General features: G+C 40.0%; 3 protein-coding genes across 3 annotated transcripts; all 3 read left to right on the top strand.

The window, feature by feature from the left end:
- Nucleotides 1–6710: 6710 nt before the first annotated feature.
- On the top strand, nucleotides 6711–8024 carry LOC115759305 (phospholipase B1, membrane-associated-like). Its single transcript, XM_030700210.1, has one exon. The coding sequence runs from the start codon at nucleotides 6711–6713 to the stop codon at nucleotides 8022–8024; it is 1314 nt and encodes a 437-aa protein (XP_030556070.1).
- A 2211-nt stretch (nucleotides 8025–10235) lies between these two features.
- Nucleotides 10236–11401, top strand: LOC115758957 (phospholipase B1, membrane-associated-like). The gene has a single exon (XM_030699758.1). The coding sequence runs from the start codon at nucleotides 10243–10245 to the stop codon at nucleotides 11302–11304; it is 1062 nt and encodes a 353-aa protein (XP_030555618.1). The 5' UTR covers nucleotides 10236–10242; the 3' UTR covers nucleotides 11305–11401.
- A 2197-nt stretch (nucleotides 11402–13598) lies between these two features.
- Nucleotides 13599–15712, top strand: LOC115758676 (phospholipase B1, membrane-associated). Its single transcript, XM_030699417.1, has one exon. It carries the CDS (start codon nucleotides 14148–14150, stop codon nucleotides 15498–15500), a length of 1353 nt encoding a protein of 450 aa, XP_030555277.1. The 5' UTR covers nucleotides 13599–14147; the 3' UTR covers nucleotides 15501–15712.
- Nucleotides 15713–25174: the final 9462 nt, after the last annotated feature.

Raw genomic sequence — 25174 nt, 5'->3', positions numbered from 1 at the left:
ATAAAAAAAAAGAGCTAAAAAAAAGCGATATAAATGTAATTTTGTTGTGACTACTGCAAATAAAAAACAGGATAAATCGTAGAACCAAAAATAAAATAAAAAGAATATAAATTAAAAAAAACGTAAAATAAAATTCATAAATACGCCATAGCAAAATGTTTTGTGCACTTGTCATATATATTTATTTATTTTTAATTTTTTATTTATGTTTATTTAATATTCCAAGTCAACTTTTATTTTCTTGCCTCTGACAAGTTTTAATAAATAACTCAGAGAATAAAAAGCACTCTGAGCAATTCTCTGATATGCCCTTTAGTTTATGTACATATATTTAACTTGTTTAATAATTTTCAATTTTCAATCTACTTCTTTACAGGTATGCAAATATTTGATAGCAATTATTATTCTATGGTGAGTGTCTCTTTGATTGGCGGCTTAAGTGCGCATTTAATTTGTTATATAAGGTCTCATTGCTAGGCTAACATTCCCTAACTGAACTGTCTGTCAATTGCTTTTGTAGTCAGGCTTTGGATCATTTTAATGCTGAATATTGTCAATTGAATTGTATGCTTCACAATATCAACATGGCATTAGAACAATTGTCACAACGCATACACTCAGTTTATTTCCGCTCATATTCCCCTCCCGGTTTTCACGTGATTTCTTTCAACTCGCATTATTATTGGCATGCAAAGACATTTGCTTAGTTTAAAATGAGCCTAATTAAAGCTATTTTAAGGCATCATCTAAATTGCCGACCTTTTCCCAGACTCGTGGGCTTCAAAGTTATTGTAGCGTGCGGCTGGCCCAAAAAGTCGTGGAGCAAATGTCAGACACATATAAGGAAGTTTTTGACTAACAAATAATGGGCGTACTTTGCTTTGTCGACCTATTACATCAACTTTTTATTTATCATCTTAAGCCGAGTTAAGTTATTGGCTCCAAAGTCTGTTTGCTTCAATAAGTTAAATAGATAAGTTAAGAGAGAGTAATTGAGCTTCTTGCAGTACAATAAATAGCATTCAAACAGATTCCAATCATTTTGCAAAATGTTGTAATTATACTTGTAAATAATCCTTTCAGTTGCATTTAATAAGCGTTGTAACATTTGACGATAGAAATCTTTGCCATAAATTGCAAATGAGCAGCAATTTGCAATGACGTCAACTGTGCCAATAATTCTCAACTGGTTTACGCGCAGTCAAACATCTGTACGGAATGCGCTTCCAATTGCCTTTTGATTTAATCCACGTGTCTTGTAACATTATTTCCAGTTTCTGGTTGCACTTTTGGGTTTGGGCATGCAAATGAACCCATTTGCTTCCCATTTAACCCCAATTTTTTTTTTTTTTTGTTATTACAACGCTGCGCGTCTTGAGATTCGGGTTTTATTTTATTGGTTTTTCTCTTGCTTTGCAAAATATTGTGAGATGCTTGCGGCTGTATTGTGTCCGTCTTGTTATGGTTTTTGCATTTGGCTGTTGCACAAGTTTGCCAAATGAATTGGTGCGAAACAATATTTCGCTGGCCCATTATCTTACCCAAGCATAACGTTTATGAGACGACGACACTCGAATCTTGCGATACGAGTAGTCAAAACATTGGTTTCTATGCAAAACAAGCCGAAACACACAACAGCAAGAGTGCACCAAAGGCTACAGCTCGACTTGGTTATACCCTGCCTTTGTCCCGCACTTTGCGAAATGCAGACATTCGAGAATTTACATTGCGATCTGCATGAAACTTGTAGATCTTAAATATGACAGCCTAATGTGTGCATATACCAAAGCATAAGGTGGTCATTTAAAAAATGAATATTTTTCAAAGGGAATGGGGAAGCATGGGAAGCTTTACAAAAAACCTACCAAATTTGGTGTATCTAGCTCTTATAACTATCAAGCTATGCCTAAAAGAGCTTGTTTCAATATTTCTTGTACAAATTATATTCAAATTTGAGGTTATAAATGATAAGTTCGTGCTTTATATACTCTTTCTTTCAGTCAATTGTCAGCTATATACAGAGCTACACTCAGACTCAATAGTCGAACATAGTTGTCTGCACTCAACCCAACTTCTTCTGCTGCCTGTCACATACATAAGCACAAAACTAATATACCCTTCTTCCAATCAATTTCACTGGTAATAGAGACAGCTGCGTGTAGCGAACTCAACGATCGAACGGACTTTTCTGCACTCAACCCAACTTCTTCTGCTGCCTGTCACATACATATGCACAAAACAAATATACCCCACCTGTAATCAATTTCAATGGGCATACAGTGAGAGCAGCTACACTCGCACTCGAGAGTCGAGAGGCGAACTTAGTTTTCTGCATTCACAGCATCGTCTTTAGTTTTGCTTTACTTTTTAGCTTTCAAGTGGCGCCTGCTGCTGCTTCTTCTTCAACTTCAGATTCATCTCCATCTTCTTCATCGGCAACGCTTTAACATTTGTATTCGTGTTCAAGGCCAGCGCTGGCGCTTTCTTTTACAATAGCCGACCTTGACGGGGCTGCGGCTGCGACTGCGCAAGCGACCACGTTTCGGCGCGCGCTCCCATTGCCCTGCCCCCCGCGCCGTCGCTCAAGTTTGCACGGCTGTTATCAGAGAGCCAATAGCAGCAACAACAACAACAACAACAACAAATCAACCCACTTTGGGTATGTTGAACGCGCCTCAGCTCTGCTCACCTGTTCGTTCCCTCCGTCGATCCGTCCGTCCCGCTGCCCGTCGGCTGTCTTATTGATCAGCGGAGCCCAACAAATAGCTGCGTTTAGGCAGACGGACGCGTAATTTTTGGTTAAAGCACCGAAAACAGAAATGTCGCAAAGTATTTTTACGTTGTTGTTGTTGTTATTATTGTTGTTGGTTGTGCAATTGGTTAACTAGCCCGCCTCTGCACAACTGACGCACTCTTTAGGGTCAGCGTATGCCCTTACAGTGGCTAAAGTCAGTTTGACAAGCAGTTAGTTAAAGCTGCAATTGAATTCAAATATTTTAAGATTATAAAATGTTAAATATTAATAAAAAAAATTATATATTAATATTATTAACTTAATAATTATTGGACCTCGAAGCAGGTAAACAAAAAATTACTTAATAATTATATTTATTAATATTTAAAAAAAAAAATATACAAGATCAAATTAAATAATATATTAATATATAAATATTTTATTGATTTATAACATTTTTGTATATAGTATTTTTTTAAATATAATTTTAATAAATTAAATTAATTGTTTGTAGTACAGAATGGGAAATACAATAAAAATTGTCAGCTATATATTATTGTTTAAATTCCCAAAATAATTAAATTACTTTATAAACAATACGTATTTAACATGAAATGTATTAACATTGGCGAGCTTCACTTCTTGAGCCTAATTATAATTTATATCATTAACTTAGACTCGAAACAAATAACTTAATTTATCATATACATATTTTGATATTAATTCAAAATGATGTGTACATTATAGAGTATTCACAAGTCGACTCATGGCTGCATTTATGCATTTATGCTTCATTGCTGAAATTTGAACATAAACAAAATATGAACAAATGTAAAATGCAACTGTGCTGCGCTCTTTAAATTGAATCTCCCTCTCTCACTCTCTCTCTCCCTCTCTCTCTCTCTCTGTCTCACTCGCTCTCGCTCTCTTCCGTCCTCCGCTGCGCGCTCTTTAATGGACTCTTCGCTTGCCAATGGGCAACGAGGTTATAAAGTTTTGCAATATTTTATGAGTTTATTGTGCTATTGTCGCAGTCTTTTAATACACTTGGCAACATACTCAATTTAATTTTGAATTAAATTATAATTTTTATTAATCATGTTAAATGAATTACACATTTATTGTGCTCATGTTTTAAGGGGAAATTGTATTTTGTTATCATTTTCGTATTCATCGCATTTTCTTTGCCCGTTCTTTTCGTGTCTGCGGTTTATTTTGCAATTGATATCGCTGTAATTATTAAAGCGTAATTAAATATTGTTGCTAAATTAATTTTTAATAGCTTTAGCTCTTATCTTTAGCGTCTAACATTATTTTTGTTTTTTTATATTTTTTTTTAATGCCACAAAAATTTGTTAACTGAACTTTTTATGTTTTTCCGCCGCTGCTGCTGCGGTTCAAGGTTGAGTTTTACAAAGTTACCAATTATTTGAGCTATTGTAAATTCAAAGTTTTCCATTACGATAAATTGTGAGTTTGCCTAATGGGGTATATTAGATGTTATGTGGGCAAAGCAAGTGGAGTAACTTTTCTAGCTCATCAAGATAGTTAACTTATCGCCTGGGAGACACAAATGCGATAGTTTGTTGTACATGTTTGTCCAACCTGAAATCGCAATACCTTATCTTTTGCTGCCAGGAGGTCGCTTAAGTAAATGAGAAAGCCGACAACAAGATTATTATAAAATATAATTTTCATATTTAAACCAATTATCTAATGACATGCGTTTATTTACGACTAAATGGCGCAAGTACCAATAACCAGCTTAAAAATAAAGCCAAATTAGGATAGCTTCACCCTTCAAATCAATTAAAATTTTTGCAAATTATATTTCATTTTTTTATTTAACTGCTAATTTGCAATAACAAAAAAGTCGCACCTGCCATTAGTTAACGCTGCATATATACACATATATATAAATATATATAAACATGCATATTTATAGTATTTTTCACAACAACCTGGCAACCCGCTTTCAAAGCTTTTAATGCTCATTCAAACTGAATGCAAGCTCTCTGTAAAGCTCAGCTTGAATTGCTCTTAAGCTGGCCTAGCAACAAGCAGCTGATCACAGAAATTCAATTTAATATCAAATGTTGCTTTCAAAGCTGCAGCAACATTTCGAACCTGCTGCCCGAACGATGCGCGCTTAGCAACAATGTTGAGAGCGCGAGCAACAGCAACAACAAGCTCATGAGTCAGACTCTCTTTAAAGCTCAGCTTAAATAACTCTTAAATGTCTCTGGCCTGGCAACAAGCAGCTGCTAATAAAAGACCCCAATTAGCATGCAACTGTAAATACAAATGTTGCGTTAATCGCTGCAGCAACATGTCTCGGAAGCTGCTCAGGCAACAATGTTGCCAGCGGTGCCAACAACAACAACAACAGCAATAGCAACAAAGTGCAAACAATTTAATGAGCCTCAATTAGTTTAAATGAAATGAAGCTGCGGCATTTTGATAGACAACAACAACAATAACAAAAACAACATAAACTCCAGCGAAGCGAAGCGTTTATTTAATTGAGTCCCATTTAATGGCAAGTAGGAAGGAATGTTGAAAGATCTATTTGAAGTTTTAATTTAATGCAACATTTTACATGAGCTGCATGCTCGACTTTAGCATACCCTACCTAGCTAAACAAAATGCCAATAACTTAAACAGAACACGATTCTTCTGGCTTAATAGAAATGTAATTACATTCACCTATCTGCCATAGAATAGAAGCCTGGGTCATAATAACACACCTAACAATCGTTTTATAAACCAAATGAATTATTCATGAACAATATTTAGCGATATCTCTATTAATTGCCATAAATTGCTGCATTAAGAATATGTTTAAAGAACATTTAGCCACAATTGAATGGCAATTAAATAAAGTACTGTTGGAAACAAGTTATAAGCGCTCTAGAGCAATGTTCACGGCCAGAAGATACCCTGTAGCCGTTTTTAGAAATATATAAACAAAATGTGAAACAAATAAAACCTTACATTATCCCATTTGAGATGGACATCACGATTCCTCAACAACGTGCCTAGTTCATAGAAAGCACAATGTTTTTCTCTCAAGATATTAAAAAATAACGTCGTAATTTAAATACCCTATGGCTGACAGCTTTGCAGTTATGTGAGCAAAATTGTAAATCTCAAAATTGCTGCCTGCTTAAAAAACAGAAAATTTTCCATACAGAAACACAATTTACGACAGATTCTTGCTACAACCCTATATAATATTGTAGGGCGATGACAAGCAACTTTTGCTCATTTATAAAGTGGCTAGACTGCCAAGTTTGTCTAAAATATCTAGAAGAACAAAAGAGTTATTCAGGGAACTTAATTTTTGACCGATATTTCCAATATAGAGTTCCAATAAAAGGGAATATAACAAACCAATAAATGACGAGCATGGTTTAGATATCTTAACGCAGAAAAAAACACTTCTTCCTATAAAGCTATATGTTATAGATAACCAGTGCTAATCAGATTTGGATAATAACTCTTGAATACCAAAATATCTAAGATAGATCTTTTCTATCTTTCCTATCCCAGATATTTGATATAGTAGTCCGATGTTAATAGGACTTAGTTTATTAAAAGGGAGCGTAATAATTGCAGATATCTGGAACCATAAAAAGGTTCTTTAAAGTTCCTATGACATACTATATGATATACTAACACGATCGGTCTAAGTTCGACACAATTTCTGTACTGCATCATTCTTTCTCGTTTCATCAATTTTTACTGGGATTGATCTTGCCCAATTTTGATAATTCTCTTAAAGCTGCCCACCTCGATAGATTAGAGAAGCATTCAAATGACACCCTGTATAAAAGCTCTGGTCGTCCAAAACTCAAGACCCCAAAATATAAAAACTACGACCTGTTGTTTTTGGAAGTATATTTCCAACAAAAAGATTATAAAGCTGTCACAAAGTTGTCTAGAATCTGTCCGGCTGCGTTTGTGTCGCATCAAAATGTTTGATTTGCTGCTGCTGCTTCAGCTGCTGTTGGCCCTGGCGAGTGCTCGACCTGGACGCGGTCCGGTGAACCTGTCAACGCAGCTGCTGCAGCGACATGGCGCCAAGCGGGTGAATTTTAGTTTTGAGAATCGCGTAGAAGGCTTGTTCTACACCGAACTGGACAGCAGCTTGCGCGATCTGCTGCTGCAGATACGCAACTGTACACAGCAATCGGTGCTCAGCCAGTTTGATTGGATACGGGCGTGCAATTTGGAGGCGGGTCGCATGCAGCAGCCAGTGTTGGCAAGTGCAAGATTTCCGTGTGATCTGCAGATCGGCGCCCGTTCCGCCGTGCCGCCCACGCACATTGCCAAGCTGCGCCCCGGCGACATAGACATTGTGGCCACGTGTGGCGATTCCGCCAACTCAGGCACCGGCATTCTGGGCCTGGGCGAACTGGACGCCTACGTGGAGTATCGAGGATTCGCCTATACTGGCGGTGGCTTTGAGACCTGGCGCACAGCTCTGACGCTGCCGAACATTCTCAAGCTGTACAATCCGCAACTGCACGGCTTTGCGGTGGGCCATAGTCTGGGGGCCGATGTGAATGTGTCGCGCTTCAATCTGGCGGAGCCCTTGCTGAGCATACAGGACCTGCCGTTTCAGGCGCATGTGCTGATCGAGCGCATGCGCAGGGATCCGCTGGTGAATCTGCGCGAGCACTGGAAGTTGCTCAGCATTCAGGTGGGCGCCAACGATCTGTGCTCCGAGCTCTGCAGCTGGCCCGATCCGGAGGCCTTTCTGCGCATGCTGGCACACCAGCTGCGCGACACCTTTCGCATACTCAAGCGGCACGTGCCGCGATTGCTGATCAATTTCATCGTCCTGCCGGACATTGATGAGCTGCTCAGCCTCCTGGCCAAGGTGCCAGCCAAGTGTGCCGAGCGTGTGCCCTATTTTTGCAGCTGCCACAACAAATACGAGCAGCAGGTCTTCTACAAAGCAGCCAAGCGTTTGCTCGACCTGCAGCTGTCCATTGCCGCGCTGCCCGAGTTCCGCAGCGACGACTTTGCCATTGTCTCGCACGGCATACTCCGGAATATGAGCAGCTTCTGGTCACAGAACGGCGACATGGACGTGCGTTTCTTTGCCAGAGATTGCGTTCACTATAGCCAGCTGGGTCATGCGGTGCTGGCGAAAGTTCTGTGGAACAATATGCTGGAGCCAACGGAGCATTACCTGGACGAGACCTGGCGACAGCCATTCAAGCATTTTCTGTGTCCCAATGCAAAGAGACCCTATTTGAGAACTGTGGGCGACAAGTTCTAGCTCTTGTAAATGAAGGCCCCATTAAAATATTGCTTGTTTCAAGCCTTAAGCCGAAACCTTGCTACGCTTCGAACCAGCTTGCTGGTTCTAACTTAAAATTTTGATTTTAAACCAAAATATTTATTGAAATGTATAAATTCGCTTCAAGTTTAATTTCAACCTTTCTTTATGCAACTTAAATGGGTTCAAGTTTAGGTTCGCGATAAAAATATATTTATTTATATATTCCAATATAAATATAATATTATTGGAATTCCGGATTTAAACGAGTTCGTTTAATATAAACCTTTAAAAATACGGCAAAATATGTTTGAATAATTTATTTAAGATAAATTTTATTAGTTTCTTGTTGAAATTATCCGGTCTTGTCTGGTTCAATATGATAAAATATTGAAAATGCATGGAATTTGCATTTATTTTATTAAAAATATATTTTATTATTTGTTATGAAAGTCTTACAAAGTTCGACACAATTATAAGCCAGACCTTAAATTGTTTTTCAAATCTGTCATCTAGAAGACATTATTTTCTGTTGTAAGCAGTATATTATTATTTAAAATCGTGTTCAAGCCCTGTGTCTCCAGGGCCAAAAAGTCACAAAACAAAAGTTCGGCAAATGACTCAACGAGTTTTGGGCAATAATTATACCCTGAACCCATTAAAAATGGGTATAAGGGTATATTGTATTTGTGCAAAATCCAAATGTATGTAACAGGCAGAAGGAAGCATCTCCAACCCCATAAAGTATATATATTCTTGATCAGCATCAATAGCCGAGTCGATCTAGCCATGACCGTCTGTCCGTCCGTATGTATGACCGCAAGGATCTCAGAACCTATAAGAGCTAGAGACTTGAATTTTGATTTTAGATGTAGATGCTCCTAGTTCCCGCGAAGATCGAGTTTGTTTCCGATAATCGATAACTTACTCCGTTTCCAAGCAATTGATAAAAATCGATATCGATATCCTGAATTTGGGCAATTTTGTTAAATAATAAGAGCTAGAGTCACCAAACATGACATATAGTTTCTAAAGTAGAATATATATATGCATTTGATGTTGGAAGAAGAGGGTACAGGGTATCCCCTAGTCGGGAGCTCCCGACTAGAACCTCTTACTTGTTTTTAATTGATATTATCTAAGCAAGCAGAAAAACTCAAACGACTTGCAAATCCACTTAAAAACAATGGAAAAAACATAAAATATAACAAATAAATAAATCAAAAATATAATAATAAATAAAATACTGAAAAGGGTGAAAAAAAGAAGGTTAACAAATACAGAAAACGAGGAAAAATATAATAATAATAATAATAATAATATAAAAATAAAAGTATTAATAACTCTTTTTTTGGAATTACAATTATTTAATTTTTTTAATGTTTTTACTAAAAAGTATATTTTTAAAAATTGAAAAACTATTTCCAAAAATATGAAAAGTAAATATTTCAAACTTTTTTTATATATATATATGTATATATTCATTATGAAATGCTGCAAGTCTGGCTTTTGTGCGAATCCCTTTAAGACTACATTTTCAATATTTTATTTATAATGAATCGAACTTAAAATAGAATTTGTTGACTCAAGCATTCAGTTAAAACTGAAGGGAACCATGATTTTTTTCAAGAGCATGGTTCAAAATAATATTTTGTTTGAATGATTGAAGATATAATTAAATAATTTATTTCTTTTCATAAAAAGAAAACAGTAAATATAAAAATTAATTAAATTGTTCAACTGAAAAGTGTAAAAAAAAAAGAACAGCAGAAGTCGAACCAGCTCACGAATCAAAGCTTGACGCGAAGCGTTGATTGAAAATGTGAATTGAACCAGCGACTTTTTGTTTGTTAGTGATGCAGCCCTAACGCTTGCACTTTTTAATAGACTTTCTAAGAGGTCAAACCTAATTGGACTATAAAAACATGGTTTAATGGCGTGGAGCGCTCAAAGTCGTTCAGCATCTGCGGCAGATTAGCTAATCATGCGTAAAATTTGGCTGCTCCTCACGCTGCAGCTCTTATCCTTGCGCACTATAAAGCCGGAGGAACGCATCCTGAATCGTTCCGCTCAAGAGATATCGCGTGTGGGCATCAAGCGTGTGGCATTCGATGCCAATTCCATTGGCAATGGCCGCATGTACTATACAAATCTGGACAGATTGCGAAACGTGATGTTGGCAGTGCGCAACGCATCCCTGAACGCGGCGCTGCGGCGCATGGACCAGCTGCTGGCCAGCAACAGGGCGGAGGGCAAGCTGCAGAAGGCGGTGCCCGCGGAGCAGCCATTTCCGTGCAACCTGAGCCAGGCACGATCCGCGGAGCCGCCCGACCACATCTGGGAGCTGCGACCCGGCGACATAGACATAACGGCCGCCTTTGGGGATTCGGTAATCGCGGGCAATGGGCTGCTCTCGCAAAGCTACCTGGACATTGTGCCCGAGTTTCGGGGCTACAGCTTTTTGGGCGGCGGGCTGGGCAACTGGCGCACAGCGCTCACCCTGCCCAATCTGCTGAAGCTGTACAATCCGCAGCTGTACGGCTATGCACGCACGCATGGCCTGGTGGCGGACAGACAGAAGTCCGTGTTCAACATAGCCGAGCCCATGCTGACCATGCGCGACTTGCCGTACCAGGCGCATGTGCTCATCGAGCGGCTGCAGAGCGATCCGCGCGTCCATATGCAGCAGCACTGGAAGCTGCTCAACATCCAGGTGGGCATGAACGACATGTGCTTCGAGCTGTGCTCCTGGAACGACACCGAGCAGTATCTGCGCCTGCAGCGACAGCAGGCGTATCGTGCCTTCAGCATGCTGCGGGATCATGTGCCTCGTCTAATGATCAACTGGATTCTGTTGCCTGACTTGGACGATTTGCTGCGTACGCTGCGTGGCTTTCCCGGGCAATGTAATTTGCGTGTGATCTGCTCCTGCCTGACGGTCAATTATCGTGCCCACTATCCGGACGCAGTGCGTCGCTTGCAGCGCATGCAATGGGAGCTGGCGGCGCTGCCCGAATTTCGGCGCAGCGACTTTGTGATTGTGCCGCACCGGCTGTTGGCCAATCTGAGCGGCATTGTGTATACGCAGGGTGGACTGAGCACGCGTTACTTTTCACACGATTGCATGCACTTCAGCCAGCGCATGCATGCGATTATGGCCGGCGCCCTGTGGAACAGCATGTTGCAGCCGCTGAATGCCACGGCGGCAAGGGCTTGGCGACGACCCCTGCAGAACATGCTGTGCCCCAGCGCCGAGCGACCGTTTCTGCGCATCAGCTAGGCGGAAGTCTAGAGAGTAGGCCTTAAAGTCAAGCAAAGCAAATAAATAAAATAGGCAGCACGCCCCGTTCCAGCCTCTCCGGGCAACCTTGGCGGCGTCAGCTTTATCCATGACACTCCCTCATGAATCTTTATTTTTAGAGCTCGATTCACTTGAGTTTTATTGTAATCAATTTTTTTTGTTTCTATAATATGTATCTTGCTGTGGGCATTAACCGATATCAAGTACGATTTAAATACAGCTAAGGCTAGACTTTTTGCACCACTTAGGCCCCAAGATTTCAGTTCCTTTGACAAATATATCTAAACAAACAATTAGCTATTAACATTTCAAGTGGCCGAAAACAACTGAAACTACAAACAGCAACAAGTTGGCAGTGCCCGACTTGTAGATACCCTAAGCCCAGCGCACAGCTGCGCCTCCTTATGAGAAATGCCTTCTTAAATTATTCGAGTGAGTGTAAAGCAAGATCTGTCGACACATACAAATTGTGATGCATCTAGCTTCTATGGTCTTCCAGTTCTATTGAAAGAAAAAAAGAAAATCTTTAAATTTTCTCAAAACTAATATACCCTCTTAACACATTCGCCTTGTGTACAGGGTATAGCAAAAACAACTGAAAAATGTTAGTTGAGCTTAATGTGCAAATATTTGTTGTAGATCTTTTTGTAGCTGAGCTTTGACTTCAAATCGTGCATAACAATTGGGATCTAAGCTAAGAAAAAAGCCGACACAGAGGCGCAGAGACGCGAGGGAGTTTTCACAAGTTGCCCCACACTTCAGATATCTACATTTCTAAACACAAATCATGCCGCGAGCAAAGCCGGGTAATATCTGCTAGCTATAAACATTTGTATTCATATATTTATAGATATTTTTCATGGCCGAATACTTTGTAATATTTGTTTGACTTATGACGCCCCGCCGACGGCAATAAAAAGCAGAAAATTGCCTCACTTAGTAATATTTAATTATTACTTTGCTATTTGAACGCTTGTCCATCTGGCCATAAATTGCCAATTAGTCCTGGCGCATTCAAATGTGCACTTTGCCGCAAATCTGATGAGAAACAAACATACATATGAAATGATGCGTTCAAATTGCCGGAAAACGTTTACTCAAAACAAAGTAGTTACCTTGAAACCCAACAAAAATGCTCGATTTACGGTTTGAAGCAATGACTCGCCTTATGATTCGGTTCAGATGTCATCAAGAATGAGTCCTGGTTCGAGTTCAAACCTCGATTTCTAGAAGTTTGTTACTTTCTCAAAAGAAATCTTCAATGTAGCTTTAATGAAATTTAATATTATTATAGCACATATTTGTTATTATTAATTAATTATTACTTATTAAAAAGGGAGCTTTCATTAGCATCATTATTATTATTTTTGTATCAGTATTATAATTTTTAATGTTATTTATAGCATTATTATTAATTTTACTTTATTGTTGATTTTTTTAATATTATTGTCTGTGTTTTTTTTTTTATTATTATTTTTTCATTATTATGATATTTATTAGTATCATGTTATTATAACTCTGATAAATATGCGAGGCCTTAATAATGAAATATTCATTTGAACCAAACCGTCGTCTTTTAAAATTATGGTTCAATTCAGTCAGTTCTTATATACGGCTTGCAGATAAATATTTGTATTTGTATGTTGTCAATTAGTTTTCATAGTATTTGCAGGCAGTTGAAGTTAATAAACTTTATCCAAGTGTATAGCTGAGACCCCTTTTATTGTCCAGCTCTGGGCTGGAGGCCTACGCCCTTGTCTAGGCCGCCGCTCTGTAGCTCCAAATTATTTATAAGCACGCATTTATTTTGGTTTTAAATTATATATAAAAATCATATAATTGTTGTCTGTCATGTTGTGTGGTAGCATCAATGTTGTTTATCGGTCGCCTCAAGGTAATTATTTTGTTTTCGGGTTTGCTGTTAAGATACATATTTTTTTTTTTGCCGACAATATCTTTGAACCCAACGCACTTGTGTGCTGAGCCCCAGCTTTGGGGCACAGTTGCGTCTGTTCCATTTGCCCGTTTGTTGTTGTTGTCACTTTTATGGTAGCTAATGTCTCGGTCAACGCATTCAAGTCAAGTTCTGTAGCCCACTGCCGGCTCTCTTGTTGTTGTTGTTGTTGTCTGTTGGCTGTTGCTTTTAATGGAAGGAACGAGTGCTTGAGTACTCGTTACGAGCTCAAACAATGCGAATTTATATTGTTTGAGTTTCCATTCATAGCAACATTTAAGCGGCCGCCACATTTGCTATTCAAGTGAGAACGCGTCAAGAAGTCGTTGTGCACGGCTGCTTATCACAGGACTAGAAAGGACATTCAATATATTACTCAGTAGTGAAAAGTGACGAATCAATAAGCCAAAAAAATATACGTTCCACATACAATCCACTCTTGCCTCATCAAAATCCAATTCACTTGGATGCGAAAAGTTTTCGAAATCGAGTCGCTGAAACAAAAATTATATGATCCACATGTAATTCACACGCGCTATAAATGTATCTGATATAAGAAACTAAAAAAAAAATCATATAAACCAAAATCACATTTCACATAAAATCCACAAGTGTTATATTTAAACAAGTTACGTTCCACATAGAATCCTCATTGGAAAAATTGACGAAAACTAAGTTTCACGCGGGCTGAAATGTATGATAGTGTCAAATAGATAACAACATACAAATACTTACATTCCACATAGCATCCACATGCAAAAATTGGAGGAAAACGAACTGCTGAACCAAAAAACATACTTGCCATAAGAATAACAGATATATTACTGGATAAAAAACAGGCCTATATTACATTCCACACAGCATCCACATGCGTTCCACATTGCCAAACATGTGCTTGATTGTGATTTTTGTGTTACTTTTCATCGATTCCACCGTTCCTCACATTCCGCGCATACGCCGCCAGAATCGCTCCCATCAGCTGTTGGACAGCATTGGAATTCAGGCCAAGCACTTCAATCCCTTGCGTCCGGTTAGCAATGCTCTGCCGGAGTATACGGACATAGATCGGAATTATCGCCAGCTGCTGCTCGGCACACGCAGCACAGCGTTGAACTGGGCGCTGCGGGATATCGAGGCGCTTTACCGGCGCAGTCGGCACGAGGGCAAATGGCAAACTCTGATACCCAATCACGTGCCGTTTCCCTGTCCGCTGAATAATACACGTTCCCGCACGCCGCCCACGTCCGTGGAGCGCTTGCGACCCGGCGATATAGACATCGTAGCTGCGCTGGGCGATTCCCTGTCCGCTGGCAATGGCATTATGTCCTACACGGCGCTCGACCTGATCAACGAGTTCCGCGGGCTGGGCTTCTCGGGCGGCGGTCTGGGCAATTGGCGCACCACGCTGACGCTGCCAAACATACTGAAGGTGTTCAATCCGCAGCTGTATGGCTATGCGACGGGCCACGGCCTGGTTGTGAATCATCGCACCTCACGTCTGAGCATTGCCGAGCCGATGATCATGTCGCACGATCTGCTATATCAGGCGCGCGTGCTGATCGATCTGCTGCAGCGCGATCCCCAGGTGGACATGCTGCGACACTGGAAGCTGCTCACCGTGTTCGTGGGCAGCAATGACATCTGCTCCGACATGTGCCACTGGACGGATCAGCGGGCGCTGCTCGAGAGGCATGCGCGCGATCTGCGCTTGGCGTTTCGACTGCTCCGCGACAATGTGCCCAGGCTGCTCATCAATTTGATAGCGGTGCCCAACATCTTGCTCACGATGAGCCAGCTGAAGGGCGTGCCGCTGCAGTGCTATCTGGTGCATCGCATTGGCTGCCATTGCCTGATGAGCGATCGGCTGACACACGCCCAGCTGCAGCAGCGCCAGGACACAATTTTGCGCTGGCAGCAGCTGGATTTGGAGGTAGCACGTCTGCCCGAATTCCAGCGCAAGGATTTCGCCATTATTGGCCATCCCATGATCACAAATATGACCGCGCCCAGGCTGCCCAATGGCAACACGGACTGGCGCGTCTTCTCCCACGACTGCTTTCACTTTAGCCAGCGCATGCATGCGATTGCCTCCAACATGCTATGGAACAGCATGCTTCTGCCAGATGAGCACAAGCCGCGGCCCAATCAGCTGCCGGAGCTCTTTGAGCGGTTCCTGTGCCCCAGCAAAGAGCAGCCCTACCTTGTGGTGCGGCCCAGCTGAGAGAGCTGGCCACAAGCTAAACCTAATTAAGTACCTTTGACCCTGCGGGAGTACAGCTGTCTTGTGATTTTTTTAAATTTTAATAATAAATTGCAAATGCAAATGCAAGTCTTACGGAAATTCAATATTTCATTCGTTACAGAACCTGATTTATTTTCCTAAAGCCAGTTTTAGGCTTTTCGGCTTTAAAATAGGTGATTGTTAAATAATTACACTACAATGTTGACTAAAATATAAAAGAATAAAATTAATTTAATAATTATTCGTTGTTTTTTTGTTTTTCTGCGAGTTAAGCTGCAGAGCTTAAATATCTGTTAAGGAAATATACAAAATGATGTTTGTAGCTTAGCAGCAACTGTCAAATTTAACATGCGTGTCAAAAGTGGCAACATTCAGTCGTATGGCTCTCATTGTTGCTCTGACTTGCGGCTTATTTACGCGACCTGTTTTTAATTTTTGAAATAAAACATAACACAATGAACTATTTAATAAATCGATAAATGGGTTCAGCATGTGCCCGACTTTAAAATAACACGCACGCACGTCGTAAGCTGAGCACTTTATCCTGCTGTTGCTGCGCTTCATGTTGCTCTTGGGGTTGACCAAATCCTATGAAATAAACGTTCTCTTTTAACTCTGCTGTTTACTGCCCAATCTTCGCGAAACTTTGAGCTGTTATGCGTATTATATGTGTAATTAGGTATATCTAATATCAACTCTTGAACTCTAGTAGTTTTCGAGAACGAGTTGGACTACTGGATTAATAGATGCTTATCTATGGCATGTGCCCAACTAAATTATACAGTATTTGTTTAAATTTACATATTTATTCGTATTTAATTTATAGTTTTATTCATTATATCATATACGATATATAAGGTATTTTATTGACACACTATTTAATTATTTCTTATATATGATTATATATGCAGCAGCAATAATTAAGTGAAGCTAGCAAAAGTCTAGGGCATGGCAGGGCGTATATCTTAAGCCTGGGCCTGCCAACATTCCATTGTTGCCGTGCTTATTCACACATTTGGCTCTATGCTGCTTATCTTCTTCTTCTTTTGCCTACTCCATTTCAATTAAAATATTATGCAATTTAATATGTATATGCGTGTGTGTGTGTGTTTGTATATATTTTTAATTAATTAAAAAACACTAAAAAACAATACTCAACGTCGCAGCATAAAAATTCATTAAAAATACTTTATGCTTATATGGCAGAAAGTATTTTTTCCTGTTTGTTGCGGAACAAACCTCGAACCATCCGTTTTCCGACCGTACGCGTGACAACGCGCCGCCTGCTTATTACGCCTGGACTCGCCCCTCCCCAGCCTCCCAGCTCCCCCCTGTGCCGAACACCGCTTAACCCCAACGCCCAGCCTGCCATGAAACAAAAAAAATATATGTATATATATTTAAACAAAGCGAGCATTTTGCATATGCAGCGCAGCCACCTGCAAACCGGACAGTTGCCAATGGGCGGCGACCAACCCCCAGGACTACACATATATGAGAAGAAAAAAATACATACACGCCCACTGCAAACAAGGGGGCGAGGTGGGCGGTATGTGGGTAAAAAAGCAACCAAAATAAAAAATCTGAAAAAATTGTGGCCGCAGCTAGAGCAGCAGCAGCAGAGAGCTGAGAGCTCGGAAGGGGGCTGGAAAAATTATATTAAAAATGCACTGTCCGAATAAAGGGCGTTACACACACACAACACACACGCACACACACACTCGCTGACAAGCTTTTAAACCCTCGCCCTCCAAAAAAAAATATATATATAAAAAAAATTAAACCGAAATAAATGTAAAAAAAAAAATGTAATAATAAAGTTGAAGCGCTTGGCCAGGGTCTGGGCGGACCATGTCGCTGATATATACTCTCTTACACTTCTACACACACATACACACACACACACATATATATATCTATATATATTACATATTTGAACACAACAGCCAAAGTGTCCCATTGCAAAATATGCAATTTCTGGGACCAAAATAAATAAACCAAATAAACGAAATGGAATTAACCAAACAGCCAAAAAGCATTCTCATCAGCCAAACGAGATGCGAAAATAAAAAATAAATAATAGAAAAAGAAAGGAAATATGTCCCAAATGATAAATAAAATTAAAAATCTTGATTAACCCAAACGAGCATTAGGCCAGCCAAAAGTGGCCACCAAGGCCTCACACACACACACACACAGCCCAGTTGGACAAAAAGTCCAAAAACATACACACACACATATATATCTATATATATATAGTGTATATGCCAGCAGAAGGAGACGCAAACAGTGCATAAATATAATATGATTGCAAACAAAAACATTTGAGCCATTTGAGCTTGTCATTTGTACCAAGTTTTCAACTTTTTTTTATTATTTTGCCCGCTCGCGGCATTTGGCAGCAGCCACCCACGGATTCTGTTTTGGATAGAAAATTGGATGTTCGTTGCGGGAGTACGAGAGTGTATCGACAATGCCCAGACTCCCTGTCAGCTGCCTGTTTCGGATAGCTTAAAAATGTTGGTTTTTTTATTATTTATTTTTTTTTTTGTTAGGGGTTAGCCAACTGCGAGCTAATCAATAAAAAATATCTGCATATGCGAATGGGTTTTTCTATTCAATTTATGCGCTCAGATTAAAGATTGGACACTGAGTACACTTGTTTTGAGAAACTTGAAATGGTTTCAAGAATTAAGAGCTCCAATTGAAGTATTGCTCATAGTTTATTAAAATGTATATGTATTAGAACCAGCAACTGCTCGCTTGATAGTCCAGACTCCAATCGGCGCAAAAATGTAGGTTATTATTGTTATATGTAGGTTAACCAATTGAAAGTTACTTGGAAAGAAATAAGTGTATTTATTTTAATTTTATATCCGTATTAGAACCAGCAACTTCTCGCTTGTTAGTCCAGACTCTAGTCAGCTGGCTGATTCGGATAGCGTAAAGATGTTAGTTGCAAGCAATATATCTGTTATTAAGATTATATATCTGTATCAGAACCGGCAACTTGTCGCTTGTTGGTGCAACGCTTATGACAATTTTGTGGCAAATTCAAAGGCATCTCATCAATTCAAGTTGATGACAGGGCACCAACTCCCAACAGCAACTGCCGCGAGTCAACGAACCGACACTTAGCCAGACAAATCCATCAAGACAGCGCATCAACTGAGACAGAAGGGCGGAAAACAAGTGTGGGCGGCCAATACGCAATGGGCATGAAAATGTCTGCAGTTAGCCGGCAGCGAGAAAAACGTGAAAAGTATTCAGCTAGAAAGATGAGAAGATCGGGGTCAGCAACAACAACAACAGCAATGGGGCAGAGGCCACTAGAAAAAGTGAACGCTTGACATTAAACAGGGACAACATTTTCGCTTTGCATGCAAAATGCCGGCACAAAGGCGCACAGGATGGCGCGAAATCGCATAAAGCAACTGACAGCCCCATCGCCTGGCCATCATCTGATCCGGCTCCGCCTGCTGCTCCACCACCGCTAACGAACCGCCAAATCATCAGCCAGACAGCAGCAGCAAAAGCAACGGCGGCGACGGCGACAATGGCGGAAATAGAGCAAAGTTTCACCAAACGACCATCCGCACAATACAAAAAAAAATATTAAGAGCAAAACAAGTAAGAGTGCTCCAGTTGGGCATGCTCGACTGGGAGTTATCCTGCAGCCAACTATAAAAGTTCGCTTTATACTCCATCTAAGTTTTTCTTCCATTTATGCCACACTATGAAAAATGCAACCTTAAATAACTCGAGTTTTTCTTGTGCGATTTCTATAAAACTTTCGGAACTTCAATTTGGCAGCCTTAAGTGTGTATATCCGAAAGCACAAGACTATAACTCGAGTTGTTCTCCAATATGTGATATATGAATTCCTTAACTCTACACACAAAAAAACTATTCTTCTGCCTGTTGCATATATTTGCACATTATACTCCAGCTGTGATGTTTCTTCCATTTATGCCACACCCTAAAAAAAAATGCAACCTGGAATAACTCGAGTTTTTCTTGTGCGATTTCTATGAAACTTTCGGGGCTTCAATTTGGCATCCTCGAGTGTGCACATCCGAAAATACAAGGTTATAACTCAAGACTTTCTCCAGTATGTGATATATGAATTCCTAACATACTCAACGTGAACCTGTTAGCAATACTTGCTATCTCTAGCTAAAATACTTTCTATTAATATCGAAACGAAAAAGCTGCTCGTCCCTCGCCTCCTGCATACGTTGGCAAGCAACTGTTATGCCCCTTCGTTGCCCATTTGCAGGGTATACAAAATAGAGAGAGAAAAAACTGGCACACAAGCTACTTGAGCTAACCGGCAGGCACTCTCCAGCAGCCAGAGATTTGAGTGCCCCCTCACTCCTACAGACCCCTAGCTCTTTATTCCGCGCTCAGCTCGGGCGTGCGGTTGACGGGTTAAGGCGGACAGTTGACCACCACAGCTGGACAGCTGGGCCGCTGGACAGGAGGCGGCAGCTACTCTATGCTCTATGCGCCGTCTTTTCATTGTTCGCCGTTGCCCATTCCCAGCTTAATGGCCATGATTTTGACGGCTGTTTAGTGCGCACTCTGGTCCAGGTTTTTGCTTTCCTCCATGCCAACTTCTCCTGGCTCTTTGCCCTGCTGCTAAGGCAAACGGATACGTGTGGTTCTTGTCATTTTCAGGGGCTATTCGAATGATTTTGCATAGGTGCTTGCTGCTTTGAAACTCCACGAAAGACAGCGTCTTTTAATAAGCCAGTAATGGTAATGAAAGCTGGCGTATAGTTTCAGGGTTCCGTTATATGGAGGCTAACATTCACGGACAGGTCGAGGGGAGCTAGCGAGAGAGAGAGAGAGAGAGAGAGAGAGAGAGAGAGAGAGAGAGAGAGAGAGAGAGAGAGACAGACAGAGAGTAAGTGGACCTTGTAATTGGCATACCTATTGCGTGATATTAGATACGGAGTTTTGTGAATGCAACATGCTTTCATATAATGTTTAACTATCTAGGCTTAAGACGGGGCTATAGAAAAAATCGAATCCAAGCGAGGGAAACCGATGGTTAAAATTTGTATGAATAGTATCATTGAACCAGCAATCGAGAGGTCGCTGGTTCAAATTCAAAAGTTGTCTTATATATGTATTTTTTATTATTCACTACGAATTTATTTGTGAAACCTATTGCCTTTTAAAAAAATATATTGCTTAAAAAGTATACAAATTATGTGGCACACCTGCGCGGCTTAGCTGTATGCGCATTAAACCAACAAGCGAGAAGTTGCTGGTTCAAATCAAAATTGTTAATTTTAAATGCTTCTGAAATGTTTATTATACAAAAAGCATTGCTTTTGTGCACTCTACATTAACAGTAAACAAATATATTGTTAAATATAAAAAATTTAAAAATTTGATAGGAATTATTTGGCCCGACTCTGCCTGAGTTAACAGTAGAGCCTTTGATGATGGCTTGCTTACAATCTATACAATATTTCAATTAAGTTTGAGCATAGTTAATAATTTCACTAGAGTTCTTCATTCCCTTGTCGCAATGGGAACTCTTTCCGGAATAGAGGGCTATGAACAATTGTTTCCTTTAACAGATTAGTTCTTCAAATGCTTTCGAATAACTCGAAAAGTATTTGCATTGTGCCACTATGCACAATGCATTCATGCGATTAAAACCCCAAAATATACGACTGACTGCTATACAAAATACAAATATGTTTCACATGGATACGCGCGTCTAGGGTATATCCATGCCATTTGCTTATGCCTTTTTGCCATTGTTTGCACTACACTTCAACGCACTTTCGTCATTGATCCGGTGGGGCTATCCACACACAACTAGGCACTACCACACACACACACACACACACACACTCACTCACCAAACACATACACCCACCCATCCACAAGTCGAGACCAACTCCGGTTACAGCATTTTTTTGTCCAGCAACAGACGTTGTCTATCTCGTACTACTCCAGCGAGGTTTTTATTGAATTTGCCTCGTCCTCCTACCAAAAACAACAGCAACTGACCTGGCCAACTGGCTCGTAGCCGGGGCCCGTTGCATTATGCCGGGACATACGTTTTGAAATTCCATTTCTGCGTAGATATTTTTTTAAATACGCTTCCAGAGGCTCTTCATAATATTACATGAAATTCGCAACGCTTAAAAGACATTTTTAAGCTCATAAAAAGTAAATAAATACTTGGTATATACAATATAAATAGAATATACATACATATAGATGGATATAGATCAAATTTCTTGACGATAGCTTTAAAACTGTTTGTATATATATCAGATCGGAGTTAAAGCTATCGTCAAAAAAGTTGATGTGGATCCGTCCTTGACATATGTTGCATACAGCCTGATCGGACCGTTTTATCATTCAGTTGACAATAATATAACGTTTCAGAAACTTAAAAACTTTCTTATTTTTCAAGATATCTTGTGTAAGCTAGGTATTCACAAGCTTACATAAGTGGAAAATCTTGAACTACAATATCGAATAGCTATATGAAAAGAATCTCAAGGAAACTGAGTTATTCAATTAACAAAACACATTTCGATTTTTCATTTATTATTCTTAAACAAACTTAGTATTTACGAGAATTAAACATGCTTCTCACATATGTACAAAATCTGAACAATATCGAATAACTTTATTCTATAGCTCTATATGTAGTCGGTGAAGGACCGAGGTTTTTCAATACACTTAACTTGGCATCTACGATATCGTAAAATATTTGCTAAACCGAACTAAAGCATACTATTATATATATTTATGATAATATTCTATGCGAAATATCGCTTGAAATGAAAGCTTCTGCTTAAACACACTTCTGAGCAATAGGTAAGGGTATTTAAAGCTCGGCGTGCCGCGTTAAATGTTTATTCTTTTTTTTTTTCATTTTGTTTACCATTACTCATATATGTGTATTTTGCTTGATGTGTGTGTGGGAGGTTTGGGGGGTGTGGAAGGGGGCGTGGCTGGTTAGGGGAGGGGGGGCAGTCCTGTTGGGGGCACGTATGTTGCCAGGTTGCCTGCCACGTGCAGGGCAACGGCGCTAAGCTTTGACTTGGGATTTGCATTTTTTACGCGCCCTCATCCGCATCCAATGGAAGGCGGAGGGGGGCGTGGCAGGGGCTTCCACTTTTGCTGATGTTGTGATTTTTTTTTTAATAAAATTCTTTTTTTTTTCTATCTTTTTTTGGTCTGTTGACGCTTATGCTACGGGCTTTCCTGTCTAATTTTTTTTATTCCATAACTCTGCACGCCCCCCCCCCCCCAATCTCCCTCCCCCCTCTCTTTTGCCCTCAGTCTGCTGCTGTAAATGTCTCTGCTTGTTTGCCGTGTCCTGTTTTGGGATAAAAAGTCCATTTCATCAGCGGGGTTTCCGCTGTCGTCACAGCGCGTTCCGCTCTTCTTCTTCTCCTGCTACTACTACTACCACATCTTCCAGCTCTTCTTCTTTCGACGGCCGCTTTGTCTGATCGCGTTGAAATTGTAATGAGATTTTTAGCTGCTGCGAAGGGTTGTCTGCAATTTTACGCTAATATGCCCTGGAACCCGTCTATTTAATTTATGAAATTTATCTGCGGCTCGCATCGAGAGGCGTTTACCATCCACCGCCCCCCGCCCCCCTCCCCCTCCCAGGCCCAACGACCTGTTTTATTCTTTTTCATTTGCGGCTGCCAAAAAGTGGAAATGTGGAAATGTGAAAATGCATTCATCACTCAAAAACAATGTTACAAGGGGGGCGACTTGCCACGCCCACCGCTCAGCTCCTTTGTTTACTGCCCCGTTTTTGGTTAATTTCGCTCATGTGGGTTTTAATAGATTAGAGTCGACGTTTTTTTTTCCTTCCGACTGTGGGCTGTGCATATTGGGCAAAAGGAAAGGCATAGGACTGGCCAGTTCATAAAGAAGGCTTAGACTTTGCATACATGAGTGGCTTTGTTCGGACATTTAACGTGTTGCAGATGTCTAACGGGTTGCTGTGAAGAGGGTTAACTGTTAATAGATTGTCGCAGTTCGTGTAGGGCGTTAAGCAGTCGGTGTACTCAGGTGTGAAGCTCGGATTAATACAAATAACATAGTTTTTCAAATATTTTAATGGTCATTATTATTAATATTAGTTAATATATATTATTTATTTATTATTATTATATTTTATTTATTATTAAATATTAAATATTTTACTAATTTACAGTTCTTTATTTATTATTATTTAATTATTTGTATTTATTAATTATAAAATATTCCAAGTAATTTTTAGTGGCTTATCTAATTGTATATTTAATTAATGTGCAATTGTTATTTAATTTTTATTTAATCAAATACTTAACAGTAGTTTTTAACAACATTTATTTTATTGTCTGTTTTATTAGTATAATAATTATAAATCCATTCGCCAGGCGATATTTATTTCCCTAAGCCGGTCTACAATGACTCGCTTCGCCTCTCGCAATATTATTTTGCTTCGAGCTGTGCAAGTTCGCATCCACAAGCCCTATATAGATAAATACACCTGGTCAAGCTCTGTATTGCATTTTTTTTATTTTGTTTTTTCGCTGGTTTTTTCTAATTCAAATAAAGTGGCCATCAAATTCAGTTGGCATTCGCAATAGAGAGACAAACACGACTCGCTATCAACTCCATTTGGCGCTGCTATCGGAAAACCAACCCATTTGCGACTACATATATGTTTATATATATATAAACACATATATATGTATGCCAGCATATCTGTAGAGCCCGTTTGATATTTCTGGGTGTGTCCATTTGCCGTGTTCCAAAAATTATTTATAAGAGCCACACAAAATACAAGCGTATATGGACAGCAACAATATAAATGCAGAAATGAAAAACCTGCACAACAACAACAACAACAGTAAGAACAATAACAATTACAACAACTATAGCGAATATATAGAACTCTCGACATTAAATTTACGTGCCAATAAAATAAACAAGCGTCGAGTTTTTGGTGACTCGCCAGTTGAAATAGCGAACAGGGCTGGGCGGGGGGGTGGGTGTGTAGTGTGGGTGGGCACAGGAAGAGCCAGCGACAGACACACACACACACAGAGAGAGCGAGGGGGAGAGGGGAAGAGACACACACAGATACACACTGGCGCAGTCCATGCATGCATAAATCGCGCGAATTTTTCACGTTGGCCGCGTTGATTGTATGGCAAAAATAACCGCGTGTGTTGCCTGTTTGTTTGCCGTCTATTTTTTTTTTTTTTTTTTTTTTGCTGCTTTGTTCTCGTTGTTGTTGTTACAGGGCGGGGCTGGCACTCCAAAGGAGGGGCGTGCTGGGGGCAGCGCTGGGGGGCGCTGGCAGCACAGACACATTGTCACAAAAGCAACAAATGCGACGCGCATTTTATATAAATTTTAAATACAATTTGCAATTGAGCCTCCCCGCCAAACGACAGCAAAAGACAACAACAACGACAACAACAAGGAACGTGAAAAGCGCCGCGTTATCCTGGAGTTCGAGTTAGGACAGGACGCGCACAACTGTCGAGTAATTGGAAATGTGTATTGTTTTCAGAGATAGAAAATGTACATATATATATTACATATATATATATATGTACAACCTATATATATCCACATATCAGAAACACATGTGATGCATG

The sequence above is a fragment of the Drosophila novamexicana genome, unplaced genomic scaffold, assembly GCF_003285875.2.
Source record: "Drosophila novamexicana strain 15010-1031.04,08,12 unplaced genomic scaffold, DnovRS2.1 tig00000193-arrow-pilon, whole genome shotgun sequence".
Taxonomy (NCBI): Eukaryota; Metazoa; Arthropoda; class Insecta; order Diptera; family Drosophilidae; genus Drosophila; species Drosophila novamexicana.
Note: the sequence above shows the minus strand (reverse complement) of the source record. Positions and strands in the feature narration are given on the sequence as shown.

Excerpts from the sequence above, each read along its gene's own strand:
- LOC115759305 (XM_030700210.1), top strand. The coding sequence starts at position 6,711 with ATGTTTGATTTGCTGCTGCTGCTTCAGCTGCTGTTGGCCCTGGCGAGT.
- LOC115758957 (XM_030699758.1), top strand. The coding sequence starts at position 10,243 with ATGGACCAGCTGCTGGCCAGCAACAGGGCGGAGGGCAAGCTGCAGAAG.
- LOC115758676 (XM_030699417.1), top strand. The coding sequence starts at position 14,148 with ATGCGTTCCACATTGCCAAACATGTGCTTGATTGTGATTTTTGTGTTA.